The following is a 25,660-nucleotide window of genomic DNA, read 5'->3' as shown; positions in this document are numbered from 1 at the left end:
AGGGTGGGGCTAAGGGTCAGGGCATGGGCTTCGTGGCACCACTCAGCACCAGTCCTTCTGCATGATGGAGATTACGGTGGCGGCAGGGGCCTGCGTGGGCTGGCCGGTGAGGAGTCTCCGAAACGGCATGTGTGTGCTGGTGGTGTTTCCTAGGCTCGCTTCGCCATGGCCGGCCCTGCATTAGTGCACAGCTGGGCCCTAGGAACACACCTGTCCTGCAGGCTTTTGACTGTCTGCGTCTGTGGGGAGGGGCCTTTGTGTGCTGGAGATACTGGTGTGAGCGCACAAGAGGACAGGGGAAGGTTGCATGAGCCTGGGTGCTGCTGGGCTTCTCGAATGGGAGCTGCCTGGCTCTTGGACAGCTGCTCCCAGGGACGCTGTCCTGAAGCGTCTGCTACAGGGACATGCCAGGCGCAGCACCTGCCCAGTGCTACCTGGTGTAGCACCTCTGCCAGCTGAAGATCTGGAGGTCACAGGCAGCAGACGCAGCCTCTCTCTTCTGCAGGGCGCCCCTCCTGCGCCGATGCAGCCCCTTCATCCTCTCTTCCGCATGGAAGAACTCCGCGACAACCCTGAAGTACTCCAGCGTCACCTCGTGGCTCCAGGAGCAGGGCCCTTCCTTCAGGAAGCCGCAGTGCCCGCCGTGCGGTGTCAGCAGGAGGAAGAAATAGGGGCTGCTGTGGAAGAGCTCCATGGGCAGGGTGCTGGCTGGAGGCCCCCTCACCGGGTCGTCGGCGCTGCAGATGCACAAGACCGGGACGGCCACCTCGTCCACGTCCCGCAGGGGGTCGTTGCGATCCCAATAACCCTGCCAGCTGACAGGGTGCCGCTTGGTCTGGCAGAAGAGGGTTTCCTCGAATTCCCGCAGCGAGCGACTCCTGAACAGCCTGGCTGTGTCTACCACCTCAGCCAGCGCCGTGGCATACCTAGGAGGCACAAACCCAACAGGGCGTGGCGCATGTGGCAGTCGCCAGCACCTCGCTGCCCCCTGCTGGATGCTTTCCAAGTTCTCCCATCTCATACTCGGGACCCCATGGCTAACGGCTGCCATAGCTAGCTAGTGGCACTGCCTGACCAGGCTCCTGGGGGAGATCCGCCTGAAGCCACAACGTGGCAGGGAGGGTGCGTGGTACCGTGGGGATGGGCACTGAACTGTCGTGTCCGCGTGCTGCATTTCTGACCCACCCCAGTCTGCATCAGACCTCTGAACTCGGCGTGCTCCCTGGGTGCCAGCCAAGGGAGCTGGGCGCAGGGCACACTGCCTGCAGCCCACCCCCCACAGGTACAGCCGGCTAGTGCCGTTGACTGCATCTGCGTTGGTGGTCCCTGCCTGCGGCCAGGGCTGGCCTGAGGCTCTGTGGGCCCTTCCCTGCTGCAGATGGGGCCATGGTGCCGCAGTGTCTCGCTGCCTTGTCATTTGGGTGGCTGGGTTGGAAACCATAGCGACGGAGAATCCTAGCACCTGGCCTCCTGTGCGGCTCCGGTTGCCATGACAGCAGGCGGAGGCTGCCACAGCATGTCAGTGCGGGAGGCCCCAGGGTGCGTACGGCACCCAGTGCGCTACCCCTACGGGCTGGGCCCCCCGGCGCTGCAGTGCCCAGCTGCCAGCTCCCATGCTCGAAGCGCAGGCCCAGGCACCCGGCACAGACTCCTGTTGCCAGTAACTATCCGGAGCGGGAGATGTCCCCTTGGGCCATGGTGCAGAGCGTTTCCTCCCTCACTCCCCAGGGCCTCTGGCAGCCCGGTGCCCCACCCATCTCCAGGCTGTGATGCATCTCCCTAGCCAGGAGCAGGGGTCACGCTGGGTAAGGAGCTGCAAACAGGCAGCATTAGCCCAAACGAGGTGTCCGTGGCAGCAGCCTGGTCCTGCTGCTGCCCTGAAGCTCCTTGCCTTGACTTGCTGGAAGGGAGGGTTTGGAGAGGCCTGGCTGGGGTGTCTGCCCCTACCCAGCCCATCCAGGGCCGCCTATGCACACTGTTTGCCAAGTGACTGTCAGGGGTATGGACACTGCAGTAGAGGTGTCCAGCTGTCTTACGCCTGTAGGGCAACTCCCCTGCCCAGATGCGGGACCCCCCCCCCCCAATAGCTGCGGCTCTCATAGCCGTGGCGAGCTCTTCAGATCTGGCTGGAGAGGTGGATTCTAGGCAGTTCCGACAGCAGCTCTTAAGCAGGGTCTCAGGCATTTCTAATGGGCCTGGCCGCGGTGGGACGAGGTGACCCTCCCTGGGATTTCCAAATCTACCCTGCTCAGCTGACTGCCACAGAAAACTTTGCACCTGTTCTCTCTCTCCCCCCCTTCCACCTCAGCCTGCCCCACAGCCATGAGGGCAAGGGAGGGGCTCAGGCTCGTACCCACCTGCTCAGGCCTTGTTTCTGATGCAGGAGCAGACTCCACTCGTACAGCCAGGGGCCCCCGGCCTCCAGCCACTCCTGGCACCGGAAGAGGGGCGAGATGCAAGCTGCTGCAGCCAGCTCACTGGAGGAGCCGCACTCCCCCAGGTAGGAGAGGAGCAGCCCGGAGCCTGAGCCCTCGCTCACGGCACACAGCGAGGAGCCGGGCTGCCGCCTGCGGATGTACGTCACCGCCTCCTTCAGGTCGCTGGGGTCCCCGAAGGCCTGCAGCTTGAGGCTGGAGAGGGGGCTGCTGCCATGGCCCCGCCTGTGGAAGATGATGGGCTGGTAGCCCTGCTCCAGGGCCTGCAGGCAGAGGTGCAGCATGCCCCTGGTGACCTTGCCAGCGGCGTTGGGGAGCACAAGCAGCACCGGGGCAGGGCCAAAGGCCGGGCTTGCTCTGCTCTTCTTGCCAGCGCCCTGGGCCCCTATGACCCAGTCCAGGGCCACCAGGCCCCCGTCGGCCAGCTGCAGGAGCTCCCGGGCCAGCTCGGGCGGGTGGGCGGTGGGCAGGAGCAACTGGATCATGGTCTGGAGGTGCGGCCAGTTCGTCCACAGCCAGCGTCCGCTCGGCAGGGCCGCGAAGCGCTGCAGGCTCCTCCGCAGGCAGCGGGCCAGGGCGGAGGGTTTGCAGATGAGTCTGCAGCACCCTGGGCTGGGCCCTTCCTCCCCAATGACATTGTCCCCCTCTTCCTCTGCGGCCCCCAGGTCCTGCACGCTGCCCCTGCCCGGCCTCCGGCGCCCCTTGGCCAGGAGCCACAGGAGGGTTAAGGCCAAGGCCCCGGCCACAAGGCTCCCGAGCGGCAGCATGAGGTGTCTGGCAGGGCCCCCAGCCTCGGCGCTGTGGGCAGCCCCACAGCCCTGTTTCTTAGCAAATAATGGATCTGTTTGAGGGCCGAGAGTGCCGATTGGATGGGGGTTGTGCAAGCGTTAACCCTTCCCCAGCTGTGTGCTCACCCGGGCCTGGCTTGCTGCCTTGAGCCGCCCCTCCCTCCAGGGGTGTGTGTGTGTGGGGGGGGGGGGTTGCTATGTGGAAGCCCCAGTTTTGGGGCCTCCAGGTGCCTGTTGTGCCAGGACCAGGAGTGCTCCAACCCCCAGACCCATTCCCATCCCTGCCCCCTACCTGAGCTGCTGGTGTCAGCCAGCCCCCCTCGATTGATCCCTGCCCCATTGCAAACCGGGTCCTAGGGTCGTCACCAGGCCCTGCCCCCTTGGAGTGGCCGTGGGGGTGGGGCACCTGCCACCATCCTCTCTCCCCCCCCCCCCCGGTTCAATGCCTGCTCTGCGGGCTCAGAGAAGGCTGGGGGGGGGGGGAGCCCGGCCCCCCCTTACCCTGGTGTCTTACCCACCCCTGCTGGTGCATCCCAGCTGCTGCTCACCCCGCAGCCTCCTGCGGCCGCTGGGCTCTGAGCCCCGGGCGGGGGCGCCCGTCTCAGCCCCGGACATGAAGCCGGGGGGGGGGGGCGAGACCCGGCGCCAGGGGCGAAGTTCCCCGCCGCAGGCTGCTCGCGGGGCCGGGTTAGCCCAGGGCCCTGCCCCCTCCCCCGCAGCCTTTGCCCCTCCCCCGGGCTGCTGGAAGGAGCCGTGGGCCGGAGTCCGGCGGGGCCGCAGGGAGGAGCCGCCGCCCGCAGCGGGACTCGGGAGGCCAGTGCTGGGGGGGGGCGGGGGCCGGGGGGGGGTCGGTCCGGGGGGGGCTCGCAGCGCCTTCCTCTGCCCCGCGCTCAGTGGGGGGGGGGCAGGACCAGGCACTTCCCCCGCCCCACTGCGGGGGGGCAGCGAGCTCCGCGCGGCCCGGGGGCACTGTCAGGGCGGGGTCCTCCCCCTCCCCCCCGCTCCCTCGCCCCCCCCCGCGGCGCCCCCCCCCCCCCCCCGCGAGCAGAGCCCTCCCGGCCGCTCCCATTGGCTCCCCGCACGCTAGAGACCCGCCCCCCACCTCGGAGCCAATGGGAAAGTGCCCATTTGGCGGCCCCGCCCCGGGGGCCCTGGCAGCCCCCTTGGTCCCTGCGGAGCCCGCGGGCCGGATGCGGCCCGGGCGGGACCCGCGGGCCAGGGAGCGCCCCCCCCCCCCCCCCCCCCCCCCCCCCCCCCCCCCCCCCCCCCCCAGGGTGCGCTCCGTGCAGCACGTGGCTGTCGGGCTGTGGCGTTGTCCCCCCCCCCCCCCCCAGAGCCACGGGCGGGACCGATGAGCCGCCCGGGGGGGGGGCTGCTGGGCACCTGGGAGCGTGGCCGGGCGCAGGTGCGCTGCAGGGAGCAGCCTGGGCCCGGCCGAGGCGGGTGGGTCGCGCTGGGCCTGTGGCTGGGGGGGGGCCCATGGGTCATGCCGCAGCCGCGCCCCACTGGACGGAGCCCAGCGGGCCCGGCCAGGCGCTGGCGCCACGTGCTGCAGGACCGGGCCACACGCGACTGCGGCCGGAGACCGGGCGGCTCGCTGGGGGGGGGGGGGGGGGGGGGGGGGGGGGGGGGGGGGGGGGGGGGGGCAGGCTCGACAGCGCTGCCCCACCGGGCCCGCGTCTCTGCCCGCAGCCGGGCCGCGCCCTCCAGCCTGTTGGCCCGCTCGCAGCCCTCTGACCTGCCGCCCCCTCCTCCCCCAGCACGGAGAGCTACCGCCCCGGAGCAGCATCCTGACCCGCCCCCCAGCAGCCTCATGCAGGAGCAAGTGAGTGGGGACGGCGTGGGGCGGGGCTGGCCGGGAGCCGGCGCAGGGGCGGCTGTCCTGAGGTTCTGCACACCCCCCCCCCCCCCCCCCAGACCCAGTGGGGCACAATGGGGAAAGCCAGCAGGTAGAAACGCGCCATTGTCTCCCCCCTCCCCATTCGGCACCTGCCCAGGGGCATCCCCGGAGAGGGGGGGGGGGGTGCAAAATCCAGCAGTGGGGTCGGGTTTCGATACAGGCATCCCCTCTGGAAGCACCACAGCCCCGGCCCCTTGAGCGCACCCTTGGCAGAAAGCCGCCCCGTGCCAGCGACCCTCGCGCCCAGCCTGCAGCCAGAGGGGCCGCTCGCCCCGCGTTTCCCTCCCTGAACGTTCGGCCTTTGGGTAAAGCAAGAGGCCCGTGTGTGTCAGCAGGGCACCAGCGAGGGGGCTGAGCTGCAGGGATTTCTGGGTGGCCAGAGCCACCTGCGTAAAGCAGCCAGGCACGGGCACGATGTATGGGGCAGGCTGGGGCCTGCCTCGCGTGACCAGATCACAGGAACCCTGCTGTCAGCCCAGGGGCTTGAGGGTAGCCCCCAGCTGCCCCTACCGCCTGCCTGAGGCTGGCCCCTTCGCACGTGGCTCGCAGGCACTGGAACGTGCTCGTGGGCAGGGCTTGTTGCTGGGATCGTGGCCTGACTCCGGAGGTGCAGCTGAGCCGTGGGACTGGTGGCAGGCGGCCTGGGTGGGAGGCCAGGGTTCCCTGCGCTTCGGTCTCAGCTCATAGCCACAGGGCCCCCTCCAGGAGACGCCAGCGCAAGGCCGGCTGGTAGGGTGGAGTGGGGCTCGCTCCCTTCAGCGCGAGGCCTGCGCGGTCTAGCTGGCGCTTGGCTCGTCCTCACCGCACCGGTGGGGGCAGGTGTGTCCGTGCCGAGTGCAAACCAGGCTCCCACTGTCTGGCCCCCCCCCCCCCCCCACCCCGGCAGAGCCAGAGGTGCAGCCAGGCCGGTTGGCTCCTCTGCTGGGGGGCCAGGCCCGGCCGCTCAGCTCTCTGCCCTCAACCCCCCGCTGCTGGTAACGGAGAAGGGGGACAGGCCCAGCCGGGGTCCCCGGGGAGCTCAGGCTGGTCGGCCGACCCAGGGGCTGTCAGGCAGGAGCGGACAAGGTGGCCCCAGGGTTCATCTAGGGCAGGACTGAGCCTGGGCCCCTTACCCGAGCCCCAAAGGCCTTCTCCACACACCTCCCTGGTGCCCGGCGGCCCCTTCGCAGCGTCCCAGCCGCTGAGCACATGGCGGCCTGGGCCCTGCTCCAGGCACAGGCCCGAGGCACTTCTGGGGCCCCCACCTTAGATACGCGGCTCCTCTGCAGCCTCCCTGGGCACTTCGGGCCAGCGCGTCCCCCCGCCAGGCGGTTTCCCTCACGTCTGGTTCTGCCTCCCAGCCACTCAGGCCGAGCCTGGGCCAGTTCTCCTTGGGCAGCAGGAGCAGTTTACCGCCCTCCTCTTCATACCAACTGCCCCGCCCGGGGGCACTAGTCTTACCTGTGTCTGACCCCTGCCCCTCTCTCCCCAGACCCTGCTGAAGCACCCCCCAGCCCCCCGCTCGCTCCCCGTGAGGGGGAGGCCTAGGGCAGCCCGGAGAGCCCCCCGCCTGCTGGACAAGGCCCCGCTGGTCGCACAGGGACACCTCCAGGCAAGCTCCACGGTCGGCGGCAGGAAGAGGTCGGGGAGCCGGACACCAGAGAGCCCAGGCCCCACCGTGGCCCCTGGGGACAGCCAGGCAGGTGCTGGGCTGACCCCAGCGCCCCAAGGGGACAGGGCTGGCGTGGAGACCGCGCCGCCCTCTGGCCGCTCCCTGATCCCCCACAGCCCGAAGGGGCAGCCCCGGCTGCTGCCCACAGCTGCGCAGCCACAGGCCTGGGCCCTTCCCAGGACTCTGCTCCCCCCCCCAGAGCCCCACGGCACGCCCCAGCCCCAGCCAGGGTGCCTGTGTCCCGGGGCGGAGCAGCCCCGCGCGCTGCGCGCCTACGTGCCCACGCCCCGCACCGAGGAAGCCGCCTGGGCAGCCAGCGCCCTGACCTTCCTGCTGGTGCTGCTGACCCTCGCCGTCCTCTACACCCGCCTGCATCGCCGCTTCCACAAGAGCCAGAGCCTGTACTGGGCCCCGGCGGACCAGGAGCCCCTCTCCGGTGAGTGGCTGCAGCCTCCCCCCCCCACAGGGCCCAGCCCCCCTCGACTGACCCCCCACTCTCTCTGCTGCAGCTGTCCTCAAGCGGCGGCTCCTGGCGCCCCCCGGCCGGCGCAAGAAGCGGCACCGGCAGCGGCAGCTGCTGCTCCGGGCGGCGTCGAGTGAGAGCTCCGCCTAGCGTGGCCGAGACCGACGGGAGCCCGAGGCGGCAGCTGCTGAATAAAGTGCATGGAGCAAGCCACCGCATCTGACTGGTCCTGGGGGAGGTGGGGGGAGGAGAGGCCCCCCTAGGGGCACAGGCAGGAGCCAGGGCACAGTCACCTCTTTATTTGATACAAATGTACAGTACACACCAGGCCCCGGCCAGCCCCTCCCCGCTGCGGCCCTGGGCCCTCAGGGTGGCGAGAGGCGTAGGGGGCAGCATGCCGGTGCCCCTTGGACGGGGGCGTAGGGCTGGGCGCCTCCCCGGAGCAGCGGTGCGTGGGGAGAGGCAGTGGCTCCGCAGGGGCGCACGGGGGCAGACGGGCTCACGCACGGGGAGAACGGGCGGGGCCGGGCTTGGTTCCAGTGTAAGAGAAGGGGCTGGGGGCATGGGGGGGCACCGGCCCAGGCCCCACAGCTACACACACTATGTACAGGGGAGGGCGGGGGCCCCGGGCAGTGGTTCCTTGGCTCATGACGAGGGGGTGGGAGGGCGGAAAGAGGGGCTATGTACAGGGGGCACACGCAGCCCCCCCCGCCCCGGGTACAGCTAGTTTCCAGGATGGGCTTTGGCACCTGCTTCTCCTGGCACCTCCATCTGAGAGCCCCCAGGGCAGCAGGGAGAGGGGGGCCAGGGCACTGACAGGGGAGGGGGCTGCAGCGGGGGATGGGGGGTTGTGCCCCTCTCTGAGCGCCCAGGGCCCCAGGAATGGCACATGCTCAGGTACCGTGGGCAGACTAAGGACACTTGCGCTGCCCACGGCCGGGCCTCACGGCTTCTTCTCGCGGGTGGTGATGGTCACCAGCTGCTTGGCAGCCTTGGCGATGTCGTAGGCGCACTGGATCACCTGCTGCGTGAGGAGCTGGTAGTCCACGGGCATGCCCGGCTCCAGCGGCACCGTCTTGCGGCACTCGCTCTGCAGCCGGTAGGCGCTGGCGCTGAGCAGCCGCAGGGAGCTGCGCACCGTCTCCAGGGCCGGCTTCTGCAGCAAGGCGAGACAGGCCTTGGGCTCAGCTGCTCGCCCGCGCCAGGCAGGGGGCGGGACGGGGGGCAGGCGAGCCCAGGGCACCTTACCTTGGGGAAGAGCGAGGCCATCTCGGTAACGGCCGAGTGGATCTTCTCCGAGCAGGGGACAAAGCTGGGGGAAAGGGAAAGCCGTGAGGCCCAGCCCCGGCCTGGGGGGCGCCTCTGCCTTATGGCAGCTGCTCCCGGATGCCAGCTCCCATAACGAGAGCTAGAGCAGCCTGGCCCTGCCCCCAGCTCCAGCAATGCAGCCCCTTTGGGGGACGGGCAGGAGCGCCCACAGCTCAAGAGAAACTGAGGCAGCTCCAGCCCTTCCCCCACTGGGCCAGGAACAGGGGCCCCACCCTACCTGTCATGCTTGAACTCCTGGGCAGCCCGCAGCAGCTCCTGGATGTTCTTGGTGACCTGCTCCGTCTTCAGGATCACGTCCTCGGTGCTGGGCAGCCCAGCCTCCAGCTCCCCGTCCACGCCCTCCAGCTCGGGGTGCAAGTCCTCCTCCCTCCCCGGGTCCAGGAGCCGCTTCCCTTCCACGCTGCCGGGACGGGCCACAGCGGGGTCAGCAGGCGGGCCGCACGCCAGGCAGACCTGGTGCCCGGCTGCCACGGCCTCGCGTCGGGGGCTGGGCTGCTCAGCACAGCTAGCCAGCTGCACCTCGGCCCCGCCCCTCCTGATTGGCCCCGCCCCTCCACAGGACACACCTCCCTGCCCCTGCCCCAGCCTCCCATGTGGGGGGGGGGGGGGGGGGCTGTCTGCTCTGCTCTGCGACCCGGGTCCCCCGCGCTGGGCTGCGATTCCCACGGACTCCCCCACACGGGGACTGGCCCAGACACCCAGGCCCAGCCTGGGCAGGGAACAAGGCTCTTCCCGGGGGAGACGGAGGGAGGGAGGCGGAGATGGACACCGGGCTGGGGGCAGGGCCGGGGAGCTGGGCAGTTTTTTGGCTGGGAAACATGGAGAGGAGACCAAGCAGAGTGCTGGGGGTTCGGGGGGGCTGTGCACCCTGCCCCAGGGGTCTAGGGCGGCCAGCCCCTGACTCCTCATGTCCACCTGGCGTCTGTGCCGGGCTGGATCCTGGGGAAGCAATAACCCCCCTGTTCCACTGGATGCGCTGCCACACAGCCCCCCCCCGCCCCCCCCCCACAGACAGCGCCTCTGGCCCTGCCCCATCCTACCCCCGGCCCTGCCCCTCACCAGAGCAGCGCCTCGCCAGCCTGCGTGTTGTCATAGTCGCTGTCAGTCCCGCTGCCGTGCCGGTCCAGCTTGCTGGGCTGGAAGGGACAGGGACAGGGGCAGGGTCAGTGCTGGCTCCGGCCCCAGGGTCCATCACACCCCTCCCCCCATGGGCCAGGGAACCCTGCACCCTGCATCTTGGCAGGGGCACCCTGGACACTCCCCGCCCAGGGGCAAGGCCTCCATCCTGCCCCCCAGGGACAAGCCTCCATCCTCCCGCCAGCGCACCCGGGACCCCCCGATCCGCGCGAGTACGTCACCATGTGGCGGGCGCCGTCCTGCGAGCTGGAGAGCAGCGGGGAGGAGGGGGGGAAGGGCACCGAGGAGGCCGACACCCCCTTCCGGATCTGCAAGGGGACAGGGAGTGTTGGGGCTGGGGAACACGAAAGGCACCAGCCCCCCAGCCCTGGGCCCCAGCTTGAGTATGGGGAGTTCTCCCCGCCCGGCGCCCCGCCCATCCCCACCAGCTGTGCCAGGCTCCGGCGCAGCTGCAGGCCCACCCTGCTGGGTCCCAAGCGCCCCCAGAGCAGGGGTCAGGGGCACAGCCCGGCTGCCCACACACACCCTCACAACGGGCAGCCCGACGGGCTTTGTGATGACCCACAGAGCCGGTGCCAGCAGGGCACATGGCCACAGGCGTCCTGGCATCACTGCCAGTGGGGGGGGGCACGCCCCTCTGCCCCCCAGGGTCCTGCTGCTGCTCAGTCCCTCCTGCTCCCCACTCAGCACCCTGGCCCCCTTACCCGGTACACGCTGGCCGGGATGTGCATGGCGTGCATCCCCTCGTCGTCCACCTCCTGAGACACAGCAAACGTCACGCTGAGGCGCCCGCCAACCACCCCCCACATTCTCCCCTGGCTGCGAGCTGCCTCACAACAGTGCCCTGCCCCACCGCCAGCAGGGTCACACAGGGAGCACCTCCCGTGGGCACAGAGGCACCCCGTGCTGTGCCACGGCCGGCAGAGGTCCTGTGCGCCCAGCCTGCCCCCCGGGACGCCACCGGAGCGAGCCCAGACGTGTTGGCCTTTGCTAGGTGACCCCACCCTGGCCCCATTGGCATGTCGAGTGCCCCCGAGCCAGCATCAGCACACAGGAGCCTCCCCGTGCAGCCCCACGTGCCGGCCTCAGGGCTGCACAACCCTGGGCGCGGGTGACAGGGCTGCACCTCCACCATGGCACCCGGGCGAGGAGGGGGTGCCAGACCCGGCGCAGGAGGCCTGCAGACAGGGCGGATACCCAGGGACAGGCGTGCCCCTCCAGGACTCACGCCGGAGTGGAAGGGCTGCAGGCGGCCGACCAGCTCGTCGACGGGCTGCCCGAAGGACTTGAGGGCAGAGCCCGGCTCGTACATGGAGAAGGCCTGGCGGTCTCGCCGGTGGGCGGCAGCCGTGGCCGCGGCGTGCCCGTGCTCCGAGCGCTCGCTGGGGGCCGGTGCCGCGGGCCCGGGGGCTGGCTGCTGCCGCATCTGCACGTTCTCCGCCTGCAGCTTGTGGATCTGGGGGGCAGAGCGGCACATGGTGGAGACGCTGGCCCCGGCCCCGACACCACCCCCGGCCCCAGACACGCCCCCTGCCCCGCCCCCGCTCCACCCACACACACACCCCCACCCTGCCCTGCAGACACATGGCCCCCCCCCCCCGTCCCGCTCCACCCACACAACCCCCCACCCTGCCCCGCCCCGCCCCCGCCCTGGCCCGCCCCGCCCCCGCCCCCCCCCACCCACACCCACACACCCCCACCCTGCCCCGCCGCCCCCCCCACCCACACAACCCCCCACCCTGCCCCGCACCCCCCCACCCTGCCCTGCAGACACGCCCCCCGCCCCGCCCCCGCCCCCCGCCCTCCCCCCCGCCCCCGCCCCCCTTCCTGCCCCGCCCCCCTCCACCCTCCCCCAGCCCCACACCACCCCCTCACTGGCACCGGGCACACAGAGCCCCTTTTCTCCCACCCAGCACGGTGCCAGCCCTGACCTGAAGCTGCCCCCCCCCCCCCCCCGGCCCCAGGGAGCCCGGCACCCACCTCGCGCTGCAGCCGCCGCAGCTCGTCGCTCAGGCTGTTGTTCACCTTCATCAGCTGCTGCACCTTGGCCTCCGAGGCCGCCAGCGCCTTCTTCACCTCCAGGTACTCCTGCAGCGTGATGGGCCCGTCCGACAGGTCCGAGGAGTCCATGCTCTGCGGGGAGAGCCACTGAGCACCCGCCGGCCCCGCCCACCAGGCACCTGGCCCCGCCCACCAGGCGCCTGGCCCCGCCCAGCACCACTATGCCTGGCCCCGCCCACAGCCCCCGGGAGGTGCCGGTCGGGGCGGGGGCAAAGCCCAGGGCCGTGCTAGCAGGGAGCTGCAGGTCCCACCCCGGCGTCCCAGCTTTGTGCCCCCTCTGCTCCCCAGCAATCTCCAGGCTCTGCCTGAGACCCCTGGGTCCATGGGGCTCCGTGTGGGGCACAGCTGGGGGGGGCACAAAGGCAGAAATCGAGCGCTGGCCCCTGTGGCAGAGCTGAAGGGGGGGGCAGCAGCGACAGTGCCCGAGAGCAGAGGCAGCGCTGCCAGGGGGGTGCCCAGGAGGGGGGTGCCCAGGAGGGGGGCAGGAACCCAGGGTCTCACCCGGGCCCGGTTGTTGCGGGCGGCGCTGCGCAGCGGCTCCTGGTCCGTGTCCTCGTCGGAGGCGACGCTGTCGTAGTCGTGCTGGTCGTCCGGGTCGCTCTGGCTCCGCACCGGGTGCTCGACGGCGTCTGAAGGGGAAAAGGGGGGGTGGGGGGGCGGCCCAGTGCCTCAGTACCCACAATGCACCAGGGCAGCCAGCCAATGCCAGCCCAGCCCCGGGGCACCACGCTGCCCCTAGCCAAGTGAGAACGCCCCTCTCCATCCCCCATGGCAGCTGGCACCCCACCCCCATCCCGGCCCCCACGCACCGGAGGGGCTCCCCAGGGTCTTGCCCTGCTGCCGGCGCTTGGCCTCGCTCAGGATGTCGATGATGAGGGTGGCGAACTCCCTGGCATTGAACCGGGCGAGTTTCTGCCGGCCCTGCGGGAGGAAGAGGGGTGAGACGGGCGCTGCGCCCCTGCCCGCAGCCTGGCCCGTCTGCCCCCGAGCGCCGGGGGGGGGGGGCTGGTGCCGTACCTGGTTGCGCGTGGCCGAGTACTCGGGGTTGACGGGCAGGAAGGGCACGGCGCTGCGCTCCGTCACCAGCGTGCTGTGGTTCTGTGTCGTGAGCCAGACTGCAGGGAGCACGGGGGGGGGGGGGGGGGGAGTTACTGGGCACCTCGACGCTCCTGCCCCCTCCCACGTACTCCCACGGGACCCCAGCCGACACGCCGCACAGGGGGGCAGACCCAGCCCACGCAGCCAGCCAGGGAGAGGACCCAGGCGTCGTGCAACCTCCGCCCCCCCCAACCCCCGTCAGCTGAACCCACAGGCCTCCCAGAGAGCCCCCCGCCCAGCCCCAGAGCCAGGCTGCTTCCCCTGCCCCCCCGGGAGGCTCAAATCCCCCGGCCCCTCCCCGCAGCTTGGAGCCCCCAGACTGGCAGGACCCTGCCGCTGAACCAGCGAGCACCTGGCCTGGTGCCAGGGGTCTCTGGAGTCTGGGCCAAGTCGCCAGAGCTGCCAGCGGGAGCCTGGGCCCCTCCAGACCTGCCCCCGAGCTGGGCCAGGAGCCGCCGCAGGGCACAGGCTGCCGGGCAGCACGCCCACAGCAGCAGGAGCCGATGCCAGCGGGGCAGTGGGGGGACCGGCCCGCCCGTTAGCCTGGGCAGAGCTCCAGCCTGGCAGGAGCCGAGCCCCCGGCCGGCGGCTCCGAGCTCACCGCCACGGCAGTGCCCAGGCTGGGGGTCCCTGCGCCCCTCTCCAAGGCCAGCGCCCATCCGGCCCGGGGGCCTGTGGGCAGAGTCGTGCTGCAGGGAAGCCCCCCTCCCCCGAGAACTGAGCAGGCTGGGGACCAGGGCAGGACACTCGCCCCACGTGCCAGCAGCCCTGGTGTGCCCTGCCCCTGGCAGTGCCTGTCGCCAGCACCCTGGCACCAGCGAGGGCCTCGCTCCCCCCGGCGCCCACCTCCGGCTGCCCTGCTGGGGGAACAGGGCTGGGTAGCAGAGCGGGGAGCGAGGCCCGGCCGACAGCCCAGCCCCGAGGTCGGGGTGCTCGGGGCAGAGCGCAAGGGCCTGCCAGGGCCCCTGCTCCCGCCGCGTGGGCGCCATCCTGTGCCAGGCCCCCCCAGAGAGGGGCTCCCGAGGGCCCTCGCCCCAGACACGCCCAGGGGCTGCCCCCAGCCCGCCGCTGACCCCCGCCTGCTGGAGCCACCCGGGGGAAGGGGGCCGGCAAGGGGCAGCGAGCCCCCCAACCCACCTGGAGCGGCGCCCACGGCGGCCCGGCCCCAGCGCTGCCGGATGCAGGAGCCCGCGGCCTGCCCAAGGAACTTCAGCAAGGAGCTCCCCCGCCCAGCCCCACCGGCGGCTGCCAAGGAATGAGGAGGGCGGGCCGCTGCTCCGGAGGGGCGGGGGAGCCGGCTGCTGTCTGAGCCACATCCCCTGCCTGGCCCCAGCAGCGCGGCCTCCCCCGCGCCCAGCCGCAGCCACCCTGGCACCCGGGCACCCCTGCCAGGCGCTGGCACCGTGGCCTGCCCCATCCCCCACACGGCTCCTGGGGCCTCCCCGGCGCAGAGCCCCACAGCCCCCCGGCCGGCCCACAGGCAGCAGGACCGACAGCCGGGAGCAGCACGAGGGATCCCTCGGGCCAGGCTGCACAAGCTCGGGCTGCACTGGCAGCATCCCCGGCCGGATCCCACAGGGGCCTGGCAGAGCTGCTGCCCCCCTGCAGGCCAAGGAACCGGCCGGGGAATCCAGCCTGTGGGGCGCTCCCGGCTGTGCTGAGGGCGTGGGGCAGCCCGTCCCGGTGGGCACCGCAGCTCCTCGCGGGCTCGGGCCGGCCCCAGAGCGCCCAGGCCAGCGCTGGGGGCGGCTTTCTCCACACACTGCCCCAGCGGCCCGGGCAGGGCAGGCCCCCGCCCAGGAGAGCCCAGAGCCACGGGCCCCCTGCGCCAGCCAGCCAGGGCACAGGCGGGTCCTACCCTGGGCCTGGGCCTGGGCCAGCGTGGGGGGGCTCCCAGCGGCGTTCCATTCCCCACTTCAGGCCCCCCATGCTAGCATCACCCCCCCTGGCCTGGCATCATCCCCCCCCACCGGGTCACTGCCCCCAACATCATCCCCCTCCTCTTCCCTGGCCTCACTCCCCCCCCCCCCACCGGGTCACTGCCCCCAACATCATCCCCCTCCTCTTCCCTGGCCTCACTCCCCCCCCCCCCCCACCGGGTCACTGCCCCCAACATCATCCCCCTCCTCTTCCCTGGCCTCACTCCCCCCCCCACACCACCATCATCCCCGCCCCGGCACGGCCCTGCCCCACACACCGGCGTCGTTCTCCCTCCGGTCCACCTCGTCGTACACGTCCATGGCCAGCTCCTCGAAGAGGCGGTTGCTGAGCTGGAACGGAGACGAGTGGGTCACGGGGGGGGGGGGGCGCAAGACCCTCGGTCCTGGGCCTGCTCCACTGAGCTCCAGCCCCCTTGGCACTGGGGCCCCGCAGGGAGGGGGCGATTCCCAGGGCCGGGGATCAGGCCAGGCCCCCCCAGGTGGGCCCCCCTAAGGGGGGGCTGCAGCTGGAGCAAGGCCCAGCCCCCAGCCCCACTTACCGCCTGCAGCTTCTTCTTCGCCACTTTGGCCAGCTCAGACAGGTCCAGGCTGCACACGGAGGGGGGGAAGGGGGGGAGAGAGCGGGAGGGGGTCACTGCCGGCCCACGTGCCCCATCAGCCCCCGGGGCTCCCTCACCAACCCACGGCCAGCCCCATGTTCACAGATGGCGTCAGCTTATGCAGTCACAACTGGGCACCGTGGACATGAGCAGCCAGGCCTGGGGTACCGGGGAAGGGGGAGGAAAGGAACAGCAGGGGCTGCGGGCGGGAGTGGGGGGCACCGGCAGGACTGGGGGGCTGGGCTGGCAGGGGCGCGGGTCAGGAGGGGCACCGGCAGGGCTGGACTGTGGGGCGGAAATGAGGACCACTTGCACAGCTCGGGGGCTGGGCAGGCAGGGGCGCGGGTCAGGAGGGGCACCGGCAGGACTGGGGGCTGGGCTGGCAGGGGCTGTGGGGCGGGAATGGGGAGCACTGGCACAGCTGGGGGGCTGGATGGCAGGGGCTGTGGGGCAGGAGTGGGGGGAGGGAGCCCAGGCCAGACCCCCCTCATCCCCAGCTCCATCGAGTCCTTCCTGCCAGTGGCCAGACGGAACCGGCACGTTCCGGCCGAGGCCGGTGGCAGCGCGTGGCACGCGGAGGCGACAGACACGCGGCGCGGACAGTACCTCTGCGCCGTGCCCTTGGGGCGCGCCCTGCGCTCCGGAGAAGGCAGCGGAGGGGGAACAGGACAAAGGAGGGCATTAAACACAGTCAGAGCCCGGCCACGGCCACGGCCACACGCAGCGTCCCACGGGCATGCAGCCACCACTCTGCCCCCGGGCCAGGCACCACTCCAGCAACACCCCAGGGCAGCAGAGTGGCCGGGTGGCACACAAGAGGGCACTGGGCCGTGGGATGCTGCTAGGTGGGGGCAGGACCCTCAGCGGGGCCCAGGCCCTCTCGCCAGGGCCAGGCACTCGGGGCAGAGACCCTGACGTTGCCAGCGAGCAGGTGAAGGGAGACCCATGCTACTGCCCCCCCTCCTGCCCCCCCCGGGCTCTGGCCCCGGCAGCAAGGTGCAGTCCCTGCAGTGCCCACAGGGGGGCAGCTTTCCTCCCTGGCGCTGCGGGCGGGGCCGGGCGCTCACCTGTCTGCCATCTGCGGGACGATGTAGTGCCCGTTCTTGTGGTCTGTGCAAAACAGCAGTGGGGAGTTAGTGGAGCCCCGCCACGGGCCACCCGCAGCCACCCCGCCCTCCCCCCCAGGGCCAAGAGACCAGGCGTGAGCCCCCTCCACTCCCCACAGCAGCCAGATGCTGGCAAACGCCTGGGCACCGCCGGGACCTTGGGGCTGAGCCCTGCTGGGACTCGCCGGCCACATCCCCTGGCAGCCGTCACCGGCCCTTTGCAGCGGCTGCACCAGAAGCCCCCCATTCGCCCCCAGACAGCACTCCAGGGCTCCCTCTGCTCCCAGGGGCCCCAGGCCCCCTCCTGCCCGTGCTCCCCCAGCCCTGCGCGCACCTGGCTTGCGGCCGCACAGGTAGAAGGCCAGGCGGTCGGTCAGCTCGTACTGGCACTCCACCAGCCGCTCCGCCAGCTCCTGCTGGGCCGCCTGCCTGCAGGGGAGGGCAGAGGTCAGAGGCAGGAGCCGGCCGCCCTCGGGGCGCTGGGATCCCCAGGCAGGGCCGCCCCTGGCACTCACCGGGCGTAGTCGATGGGGGTCCTGCCGTTCACGTCGGGCGCCCCGGGGTCAGCACCGTACACCACCAGCAGCTCGGCCTGCAGGATCTGCCCCGCCTTGGCGGCAACGTGCAACGGGGTGGTGCCCTTCTCCTGGGGCAGGGCAAGGGAGTCAGACAAGGGCAGCTGGCACATCATGGGCAAGGCCCAGGGCTGGGGCAGCAGGGGGCCGCGGGTCAGGGGCACGGGGGAGGGGCAGCAGAAGACTGCAGGTTGGGGGAGGGGCAGGGGGCCAGGCTCTGAGGCACTGCCCCCCCCCTCCTTCTAGGGAGCCTTCCCCAGCCCCTGCACAATCACTTGTTCCTGCTCCTCCCAGTGCTGGGCACTAGGGGGCAGTGAGGCGCCAGGCTGGAGCCTGCCCTGCCCCGGGGCGGTTTGGGGCGCCCCCTGCTGCTCCATGCCAGGGTGCTGCCCCCCGGCACCCAGTCCTGCCCCAGGAGCCTAGAGCCAGCCCAGGAATGCAGCTCTGGCATCGCCGCCAGCCCCTCCCGTGGCCCAGAGCGGGCGCTTGCCAGGCCTCACCGGGTGGAAGAAGCCGGGCTGGGCGCCCAGCGAGAGCAGGCGCAGGCAGGTCTCCAGGTTGCCGGTCCGGACGCTGGAGTGCAGTTGCTGGAGGAGACAGCAGAGCGTCACCACCCTGCCCGGAGAACCGGCTGCCTCCCCCGCCATGGCGGCCACCCAAGGGGCCCATGGGCTGGGCCGGCCCAGCAGCACCAGCCTGGGGCAGCACCTGCCACACAGGGAGGGGCACGGCCGAGCCGCACTCTGGCTCTGGGAATCCCGGCCCGCAGGCTGCCCCAGGCTGAGGAGAAAACCCAGGGTCCCAGCCTGGCCGAGCCGCGCGCCCAGCTCCACCGCCCGGGTGGGCCACGCCCACTGGGGGCCACAGACCACTCCGGGAGGAGCCCAGCCTCCACCGTGCCCAGAGCCCCGACCTTGCTGAGGTCCTTGGCCGTCACGCCATCGTCGTCCCGGCAGGGCAGCTTGTGCACGAAGGCCAACATCTGGTACTTGGCCCGGATGAACTCCGACTTGGTGGGGCTGGGGAGGAGGGACAGGGTGAGCACGCGCCTGGCAGGCAGGCAGGCCCCGCCCCCCCCCGCGGGCACGCCCCGCGCCCCCCCCCCCCCGCGGGCACACTCACTGCACTTTGTCCTGAGGGTTGGCTTTGCGCCGTCCGCTCTGCACCTGCGCCGGATCCAGCAGCGAGTGCTCCCATATGGAGTTGGCACCATTGCTGGCCAGGGTGTGCACCATCTGGGGAGAGACACGCCGGCTACCACGGAGCTGGGCCACCCACCCTCAGCTCTGCCCACCCCAGACCCAGGGCTGGGGGGCAGGGGCTGTGGGCCAGGACTGAGGGGCACCGGCAGGGCTGGGGGAGGAGGGAGCTGATGTAACCTGGAAGGAGAGGCCCAGCATGGGTCTTAGGGCCTGGAGCAGCACCTGCCACGTGGGGAGGGGCACGGCCAGGCCACGCCTGACACTGGGGATCCAGCCCCAGTGGCTGCTGGGGGGGGGGGGGGGGGGACGGAGAAGGCCAGCCCAGGGTCTCTGCAGGGAGTGGCAGGGCTGGGCCCCCGCCCCCCGGCCCGGCACCCACCTGCAGCAGCGGGGCGGGCCAGGGGCTGTGGCGCAGGTGCTTGACGATGGAGATGTGGCGGCCCAGGCTGCGGTGCACGCTGCAGCACTCGTCGCAGATCAGCACGCCGCGGTTGATGGAGGCCCAGCCGGGGTCTGTGGGGGCAGGAGATGGGTTGGGGAGGGGGGACACTGCAAGCTCCATCCACCCCCCCCACAGGCCTGGCGCACGCTGGGGAGGGGGGCACAGCCTGGCCGAGGGGACCTTCCTTGTGGGGCCATCGCCAGAGGGGGAAATAGCAGGGAGCCAAGACTTGGTCTCTCAAGGACTCCCGGGAGGCTGCTGCCTGGTGCTCACCGCCCCCTTGGGCAGGCAGGCGCCAGAGACGGCAGCTCAGCCCCCCAGCCCCGTCAGGCCCCACGACCAAGGGAATCAGGGGAGCTGGGCAAAGAGCCCAGGGCAGGGGGTGGAGCAGGCCCAGGAGCCAAGGGTGGGCACAAGCCAGGCCAGGGGTCTCAGATCCTGTGGGCAAACCTTGCAGTGCGATGCCCCCTCCCCAGGTGCAGGGACTGGACAGTGCCAGGTGGGCACCATCTCCTGCCCCCGCCCCTCTGCTCTTCACCTGCGGGGGCAGCGACCCCTCCTGCCTGCCCCCACCCCAGCAGCCCCTGCCTGGAGCATCCCAGGGCCTACTGGGCTGTCCCCCATCCGCTGCCATGGGAACGGTTGCTAAGGTGTCCCTGGTTACAGCTCCCAGCTCAGCTGTAGCTAGGGAAACCTCAGGTTTCTCCAGCAATCTGGGCCCAGGCCTGTTACCCTGCCCTAAGCCACGGTGAGAGGTGCCCAGCCCAGCGGGGTACAGGGCAGCCACGGCGTGTTCGGCTGTCCAGGGAGCAAGCCCTGCGCACCCAGCGTGGCTCCCGGACAGGAGGGGAGGCGCCCACCCCGGCCAAGCTGGGCAGGAGATGCACCCCTCCAGCAGGGCTCGGCCAGGCCTCATGTTCTCACCCCCAGCTCCCTGAGGCAGGGACCCCCCCAAAGGTCGGGGCACCTGCCTCCTTCGCCCAGCCCGGCCCCGGGCAGCCTGGCACAGCTGGCACCGCCTGGGATGCCCAGCAGCCCCAGAAGACTCCAGCCGGGGAAATCTGCCCCTGCCCCTTGTGCTTTCACACCGCACTCCCCTGCCCGCCCCCCCTGCGCAGAGCGCCCCCTGCTGCCTGTCCTGGGCCACAGAAACCAGCCCTGGTCCCCACACCAGCCTGGCACCTCGGCTCAGAGCCTCCAGCCCAGCCGCTCCCCCCGAGCTCCTGGCTGGTGACACCCGGCCGCAGCCGTCGCCCCCCCAACACCCTGCTGTAACCCAGAACTGCCCCACACCCGGGGGGGGGGGGAGGAGAGGGGAGGGCAGAGACCCCTCCCTCCCAGGCCCCTCCCTTGCCGGTGTCCGCCCCGTTCTCAGACTCGATGCTCTCCAGGGCGCGCCAGGCTGACCCCCGCCCACACACACGGCACCCCGGGGCAGAGAGTGGGGAGCAGCCCCGCCAGACTCCCCCCACCCCGGAGCAGCTCAGAGCCCAGCAGGCGTCATGCTTCCCCCCGCCGGTAGCCTCCCACGCAGAGTTATTCCCGGCTCTTCGCCCACGTGCCGCTCCCTTGGGCCGTGCCGGGTGCCGGGGAGCCCAGGAGCAGGGTGGCACGGCCAGGGGAGGCCTCAGCAGCTGCAGGAGGGGCAGCTCCCAGCCCTGTGCTCAGACCGCTGCCCCCGCGAAGGGACAGGCACGCCTCCCTCCGCGCCCTGGAGGGCTCCGCCAGGGCCTGCCAGCAGCAGCATTCCCGGGGGTCCGGCGCACGCAGCACCAGGCTGGGCCCAACCCCTGGACGGGACACTCCGGGTCACCCAGCGCCTGGCGGCCGAGCCGGTCGGCCTAGTGCCCACCGACCCCCACTTCCGGGGGCAGACAGCGGGCGGGGAGCCAGGGCAGTCACCGAGGGAGCAGCCTGCCCCCCAGGGCCGCGCCACTGCCCCCTCCCGAGGCAGACAGCCCCACTGCCTCACCCCAGAGCCTCCCTGTGCCACTCCCCCCCCCCCCCCGGGAGCCCCGGCCCCTCCCCCAGCCCGCCGGGATGGAGCCCTTCGTCTGGCCCCGCGGAGAACAAAGGGCCGCTTGAGATGCCCAGTGGCTCCGAGCTCGCTGCTCGCCCCCGCCCGGAGGGGCACACGGCCCTCGCCAGGGGCGCAGCCTCACAGCCCACGGCACGGTGCTCTGCCCCGCTTAGCCAGGCCGGGGGGGCACAGATCCAGCCCCACAGCCGGGTCCTCCTGTACCTCTGGGGGGGCACACAAAGGCCCCCCACTCCCAGCCCGCAGCTCCCTGGTTTCTCTTTTCTGGTCACACAGAGCCTGGCACCCAGCCGGGGTTCCTGGGCACTTGGCCGACCCCACGGTGCCTCTGACCTGCCTCCTCCACGCCCAGCTCTGCTGCCCCCCCCCCCCCGGGGAGGAGACTTTTCCATTGCCCCCCAGGCAGCTCGGCCTTGCTGTGCCCAGCCCGGCTCCGGGCAGCCAGCAGCAGCAGCGCCAGCCGCCCCCTCAGCCACCGGGAGCCAGGGTCCCTGCAGCGGGGTCAGCGCCCAGCACCTCCCGCTGCCCCCCATGTGCAGCTGGGAGCAGAGCAGGGCACCGGCTAGAGCAGCACTAGAGGGCGGATCCGGGGGGGGGGGGGGGGGGGGGGGGGGGGGGGAGCCACGTCGCTCTGAGCGGGGCCGGGGAGAACAAGCGCTTCATGCTGGAGCCAGTGCCACCCCCGCCAGCCACGGCTCCCCCAGGGCCTGCCCTGCTCAGTGCCAGGGGCCCCGTGGCCCCTCGCTGTGCCGGCACCTGCCCCAGCTCTGCCCCGTGGCCCCGTTATCCCAACCGTGTCCCCCAGTCCCACCCCACGGCTCCTCTATCCCAGCCCCGCCCCACAGCCCCACCACTCAACCCCAGCCCCACCCTCAGTGCCAACCCGCTGCCCCTGCCAGCCCAATGCTGGGCTCCCCCCCATAGCCTGCAGCACACGCTGTTTGCAGTTTAACCACCCCCGTCAGCAGAGCCAAGGGGGGCTGGGCCGGGCCTGGCCAGGCTGGGGGGCTGAGCACGAGGAGGTTTCCTGCAGCCCCAGCGGCACCCTGCACACGCCGCCGGCCGGGGACCGAGATGGAGGCAGGATGCTGCCGGGGGCGGACGTACAGGGCACAGGCCCTGGCCGCAGCTCTGCTCACAGGGAGGCCCCGGGCCTGCCTCTGCCTCGCGCTGCTCCCAGGCCACAGCCACAAGCCACGGGCAGCACCCGCCCAAGCACCACCCAGGGGTCTCACCCGAGCTCTCCGGAGCAGGGCACGGAGCCCAGCGCGGGCAGCCCCAGGGACAGAGCCCAGCCCCCACGCCGCGGCTTGCCCTGCCCACACGCCCTGCCCCTCCTCAGCCCCAGCCGCCACGAGCTCAGCCTGCCACCGTGCGCCCCCTGCAGCTGGCGCCGGGTGGGCGGAGGCAGGGGGCAGCAGCCCCAGCTCCCAGCTGGGCTCCCAAGCTGATGAGCTGGGCCCTGGGGTCCAAGCCACAGGGACCGTGTGCAGGCCCCCCGCCGCTGGGCCGGAGCCCTGAGCTCTGCCCCACATGGGCCCAGCCCAGCGACCTGGCCAGCGCCCAGCGCTGGCACCGGGCCCTAGCCGGGCAGAGGGAGGTTTGGGAAGGGGCCGCCAGGACAGGCCTGACTAGGCCCGGACAAAGCCTCTGCAGCAGCCGGAGCCCGGCGCCCAGCTGAGGGAAGCAGGTTTGATGGGGGAGCAGGCCCAGCTCCAGCGCCTGCCACAGCCCTGCCCCAAGGAGTTACCCCTTCCCCATGCACCAGCCAGCACGCAAGCAGTGCCAGGGCCCCCGGCCTCCCCGCAGCTGAATGCCAGGAGGTGGGGGGCATGAGCACGACCCCCCCCAGCCCTGGCACCGGCCCCACAGCCCAGTTCCCGTTATCCCTGCAGAGGAAGCCGGGCTGCTGCGGATGGAGCCGGCCCGCCCCACGCTTCCTTCCTGGCTGCTCAAGAGCGCCTGGCCCAGGGACCTGTGCAGCTGGGCTGTGCTGACTCCCCGCAGGGGGGCACCCTCCAGTCCCATGTGGCTCTGGGAGCGGGGAGGGGCCAGTGGCCAGGTTAGAGCCAGGGCTGGGGGGGTCCCAGAGCTACCTGAAAAGGGCACGGAGGCCTCCTTCAGACACAGGCCTGTCCCGGCTCGCTACAGAGGAGCCCCCTGCCCAGGGCACAGCGCCGGTAAAGCGCCCGGGTTTCCAGCCCCCAAACAGCTCCCCAGCCTGTCTGCAGGGCACTGCAGAGCTCGCCCCTGGTGGAGGGGCAGGCAGCCTGGCTCCCCCCAGCGCAGGAGCCCCTCCTGGCTGGCACCGGGGTGCACGACTGGGAAGGGGAGCTGGCCCCAAGCATGCCACCCCCTGGCTCGTCTCCGCTCTGCCCCACGGTGCGGGTGGGGAGGAAGCTCGCGTGCCCCACCCCCAGGCCCTGAAGGATGCGCGTGGGCACCTCACAGATGGCTCAGGCACAGGCGGCCTTGGCAGGGAGACGGGCTGTGTCTGTGCTGTGTGCGCACAGCCGCCGGCAGGAACAGAACGCACCGCCCACCCCCCGGCTGCAGGCATCCCCAGGTGCCGGAGGGCACAGGCAGGGGCAGCCGGAGCGACCCCACCCCCGGTGCCAGCCTGCCCTTCCCTCTCGTAGCAGAAGGATCCCAGAAGCCACCGGGTGCGCAGGACGGCCTTGTGGCCCCGATCCCACCCTGAGCAGCTGGAAACATGGCACGGCTGTAGCTGGCTCCCGGTGCCCGCCCATGCCCGGACAGCAAGGCCCTCTCCTGGGCACGCCAGCAGGGGGTGCCCTCTTCCCACCTCACCGCTGCTCAGCCCTGGGCCCTGCAGGGCACCTGCTTGGGAGCCCCCAGTGCCCCTCGCTGGCATGTGCCCCAGGCCAGCCCATGCCAGGCACGTCCAGAGAGTAGCAGAGGGGGCAGGCCAGAGCTCCTGCCCAGCCCCAGGGGGTGGCTACCACAGGGAACTGGAGTGGGGCCACAGATGTGCTGGGCTCTCAGCAGGCTGGGAACACCCCAGCGTGACCGCGCTCCCAGCTCTTGCCCAGCCCGAGGCCAGGCTGGCGCACACCCCCAGCCGGAAACAGCCCTGCTGGATTTTCAGGCTCATTTCCTCATGTGGCTATGGATGGAGGAGCCGGCTCCCAGTCCCACAGCGAGGGACCCCGTCACGCCAGGCTGGGCTCGGTGTGACACACGGGGGCACCACACCAGGGCCACGCCCAGCTCCCACAGACCATGTTCATCCGGGCACCGGGCCCCCATTCCAGCCCCGCGATCTGCCTACTCAACGCCCCAGCGGACGCACCCTCTCGCCCCGGCTGCCCCTGCCCACGGCACCCAACCAGACCCCTGCCGGGGAACCCTTCGTGCCCGACTGGCACGGCTCCCGGCCAGGGCTGGGGGGCACCCTGGGCTTTGGGAAACAAGAGCAGTTCGCCTAGGGAGTCGCCGGGGTTGGCACCTGGGCAGCAGAGCCTGGGCTGGGGGGCAGGGGAGAGGCGCCCGGGCGGTGCGAGGGCTCCCACCGCCACCATGCGCCACGGCGCCGTGCCAGGGGCGCGTGCCCAGCCCGTGCCCAGCTGGCAGGGGCGCAGCGAGATTCCCCCCCCGGGCACCGGGCTCTCTGCATCCCCGCCAAGCCCACGCGGGCTCCATCCCCGGCAGGAAGGGCCCCCGCTCTACGCACCGGGGCGCGGGGGGGGCCGAGCCTGGGGAGGGCCGGGGTCCCCGCGCACAGCGCAGCCGCGGGGCCTGGCACTGGCCGGCCGGAGCCGCAGGCCGGGCGCTCACCTGGGGCGCTGCAGTCCGCGCACACCTCGCTGCGCGGCACCTTCCGGGACATCCTGCGCGGCGCGGCCTTGCGGGCCAGCTCGGGGCCGGGCCGGGCCGGGCCGTGCGGGGCTCGCGCCGCTCCCACGGCTCCGCGCTCCTGCAGGAAGCGGCGCAAGCCCGGCCCCTGCGCAGGGAGGGGTTGGGCGCAGGCTCCCCGCCCCCCCCGGGCCCGGCCTGCCGGAGGAAATGGAGCGGCGGGCGCACGGGGGCGCAGCGCAGCTCCAGCGCGCAGGGGCGGCGCGCAGCAGGGGGGCGCGGGCTCCGGTCCCTGCTCCATGCGGGCAGCCGGGGGCGCTCGTCTGCGCCGCGCCCCTGCCTTGCGCCCTGGCCCCCCGTCTGCACGCTGGGGCCCTGCCTGGGGCTGCCCGGGGTTCCCACCTCGGGGCGGCTCCGCTTTATTGGTTTCACACCTGCAACCCCCCCACCCCATTGGCCATTTGTTGTCCCTGGCTCTGCGCCCCTGCAGGAGGAGGCGGGGCCTTGGCTCGGGTCGGCTCCGCCCACTTTTGCAGGATTTCGGGGCGGGGGCTGCCAGCTGGCTCCCCTCGCAAGGTCTCTCCCCCATTGCCCCCCATGCATGGGGAAAGCTGCCACCATCTCAGCCATTACACCCCTCTGTGGGGCGACACTGCAGATCCCCCCCCAGGGCCAGCGGGGACTTCAGCGCCACTCTCTGGTGTGGTCCCTGCGTCCCCTGCCCCTTTCCACCCGCCAGGCCCGTCCTCTCAGACAGCCCGCTCAGCGCGTCCGCTGGCAGCCCCTCACCACTCTGCTCCCCGCCCCCATATGCCTGGGGGACCGACCCACGTCTCCGCTGCACGTTTCCACCTGCTCTCCAGGCCCGGCCCCGCACGCCCAGGGCCAGTTCTGCTCAAGAGCCGCCCGCCCGCCCGCAGGCCGGGACTAGGGATGTAACCGTCCATTAACCGATAAGCGAAAGCTCACAGGTCAGTGTTACAGACCACACGCATTCCCCTCCCCTCCACTTGCCAGGAAAGGATTTAGCAGGCTGGCCAGCAGCCCGGCTCATGCCAGGTCTAGAACCTGCCCCTGCGG

General features: G+C 72.0%; 3 protein-coding genes across 10 annotated transcripts; 1 reads left to right on the top strand and 2 right to left on the bottom strand.

Moving 5' to 3' along the window:
• Positions 1–110: 110 nt before the first annotated feature.
• Positions 111–3,655, bottom strand: ABHD15 (abhydrolase domain containing 15). The gene is made up of 2 exons (XM_075904585.2): positions 2,358–3,655; positions 111–926 (listed from the first exon to the last, which is right to left on the bottom strand). The coding sequence occupies exons 1-2, from the start codon at positions 3,200–3,202 to the stop codon at positions 431–433; spliced, it is 1,341 nt and encodes a 446-aa protein (XP_075760700.1). The 5' UTR covers positions 3,203–3,655; the 3' UTR covers positions 111–430.
• Positions 1,445–7,447, top strand: TP53I13 (tumor protein p53 inducible protein 13). The gene is made up of 5 exons (XM_089772223.1): positions 1,445–1,660; positions 2,384–2,500; positions 4,984–5,048; positions 6,595–7,210; positions 7,284–7,447. Exons 3-5 carry the CDS (start codon positions 5,037–5,039, stop codon positions 7,385–7,387), a joined length of 732 nt encoding a protein of 243 aa, XP_089628349.1. The 5' UTR covers positions 1,445–1,660; positions 2,384–2,500; positions 4,984–5,036; the 3' UTR covers positions 7,388–7,447.
• Positions 7,448–7,521: 74 nt separating this feature from the next.
• GIT1 (GIT ArfGAP 1) lies at positions 7,522–24,903 on the bottom strand. Of its 8 annotated transcripts, XR_016347681.1 has the most exons (23): positions 19,177–19,375; positions 18,664–18,797; positions 18,205–18,317; positions 17,996–18,101; positions 17,583–17,669; positions 17,023–17,153; positions 16,842–16,936; positions 16,469–16,511; positions 16,008–16,034; positions 15,342–15,390; positions 15,060–15,132; positions 12,782–12,879; positions 12,574–12,685; positions 12,266–12,393; positions 11,684–11,836; positions 10,932–11,159; positions 10,408–10,461; positions 9,925–10,011; positions 9,627–9,702; positions 8,784–8,970; positions 8,486–8,549; positions 7,721–8,393; positions 7,522–7,670 (listed from the first exon to the last, which is right to left on the bottom strand). XR_016347681.1 is itself a non-coding variant. In XM_089772220.1 (22 exons), the coding sequence occupies exons 1-22, from the start codon at positions 24,879–24,881 to the stop codon at positions 8,181–8,183; spliced, it is 2,577 nt and encodes an 858-aa protein (XP_089628346.1). In that variant the 5' UTR covers positions 24,882–24,903; the 3' UTR covers positions 7,522–8,180. The 8 variants fall into 8 exon arrangements, 7 of the variants coding, with proteins under 7 accessions (XP_089628346.1, XP_075760686.1, XP_075760682.2 ...); XM_089772220.1 differs by lacking the exon at positions 19,177–19,375 and adding an exon at positions 24,563–24,903 and having other exon boundaries at positions 7,522–8,393; XM_075904571.2 differs by lacking the exon at positions 19,177–19,375 and adding an exon at positions 24,563–24,899 and having other exon boundaries at positions 7,522–8,393; positions 8,784–8,966; positions 9,626–9,702.
• Between the last annotated feature and the right edge of the window lie 757 nt (positions 24,904–25,660).

Source organism: Pelodiscus sinensis, chromosome 21 (assembly GCF_052426305.1).
Source record: "Pelodiscus sinensis isolate ZL-2025 chromosome 21, ASM5242630v1, whole genome shotgun sequence".
Classification (NCBI taxonomy): domain Eukaryota; kingdom Metazoa; phylum Chordata; order Testudines; family Trionychidae; genus Pelodiscus; species Pelodiscus sinensis.
This window is presented reverse-complemented; position numbering and strand designations above follow the sequence as displayed.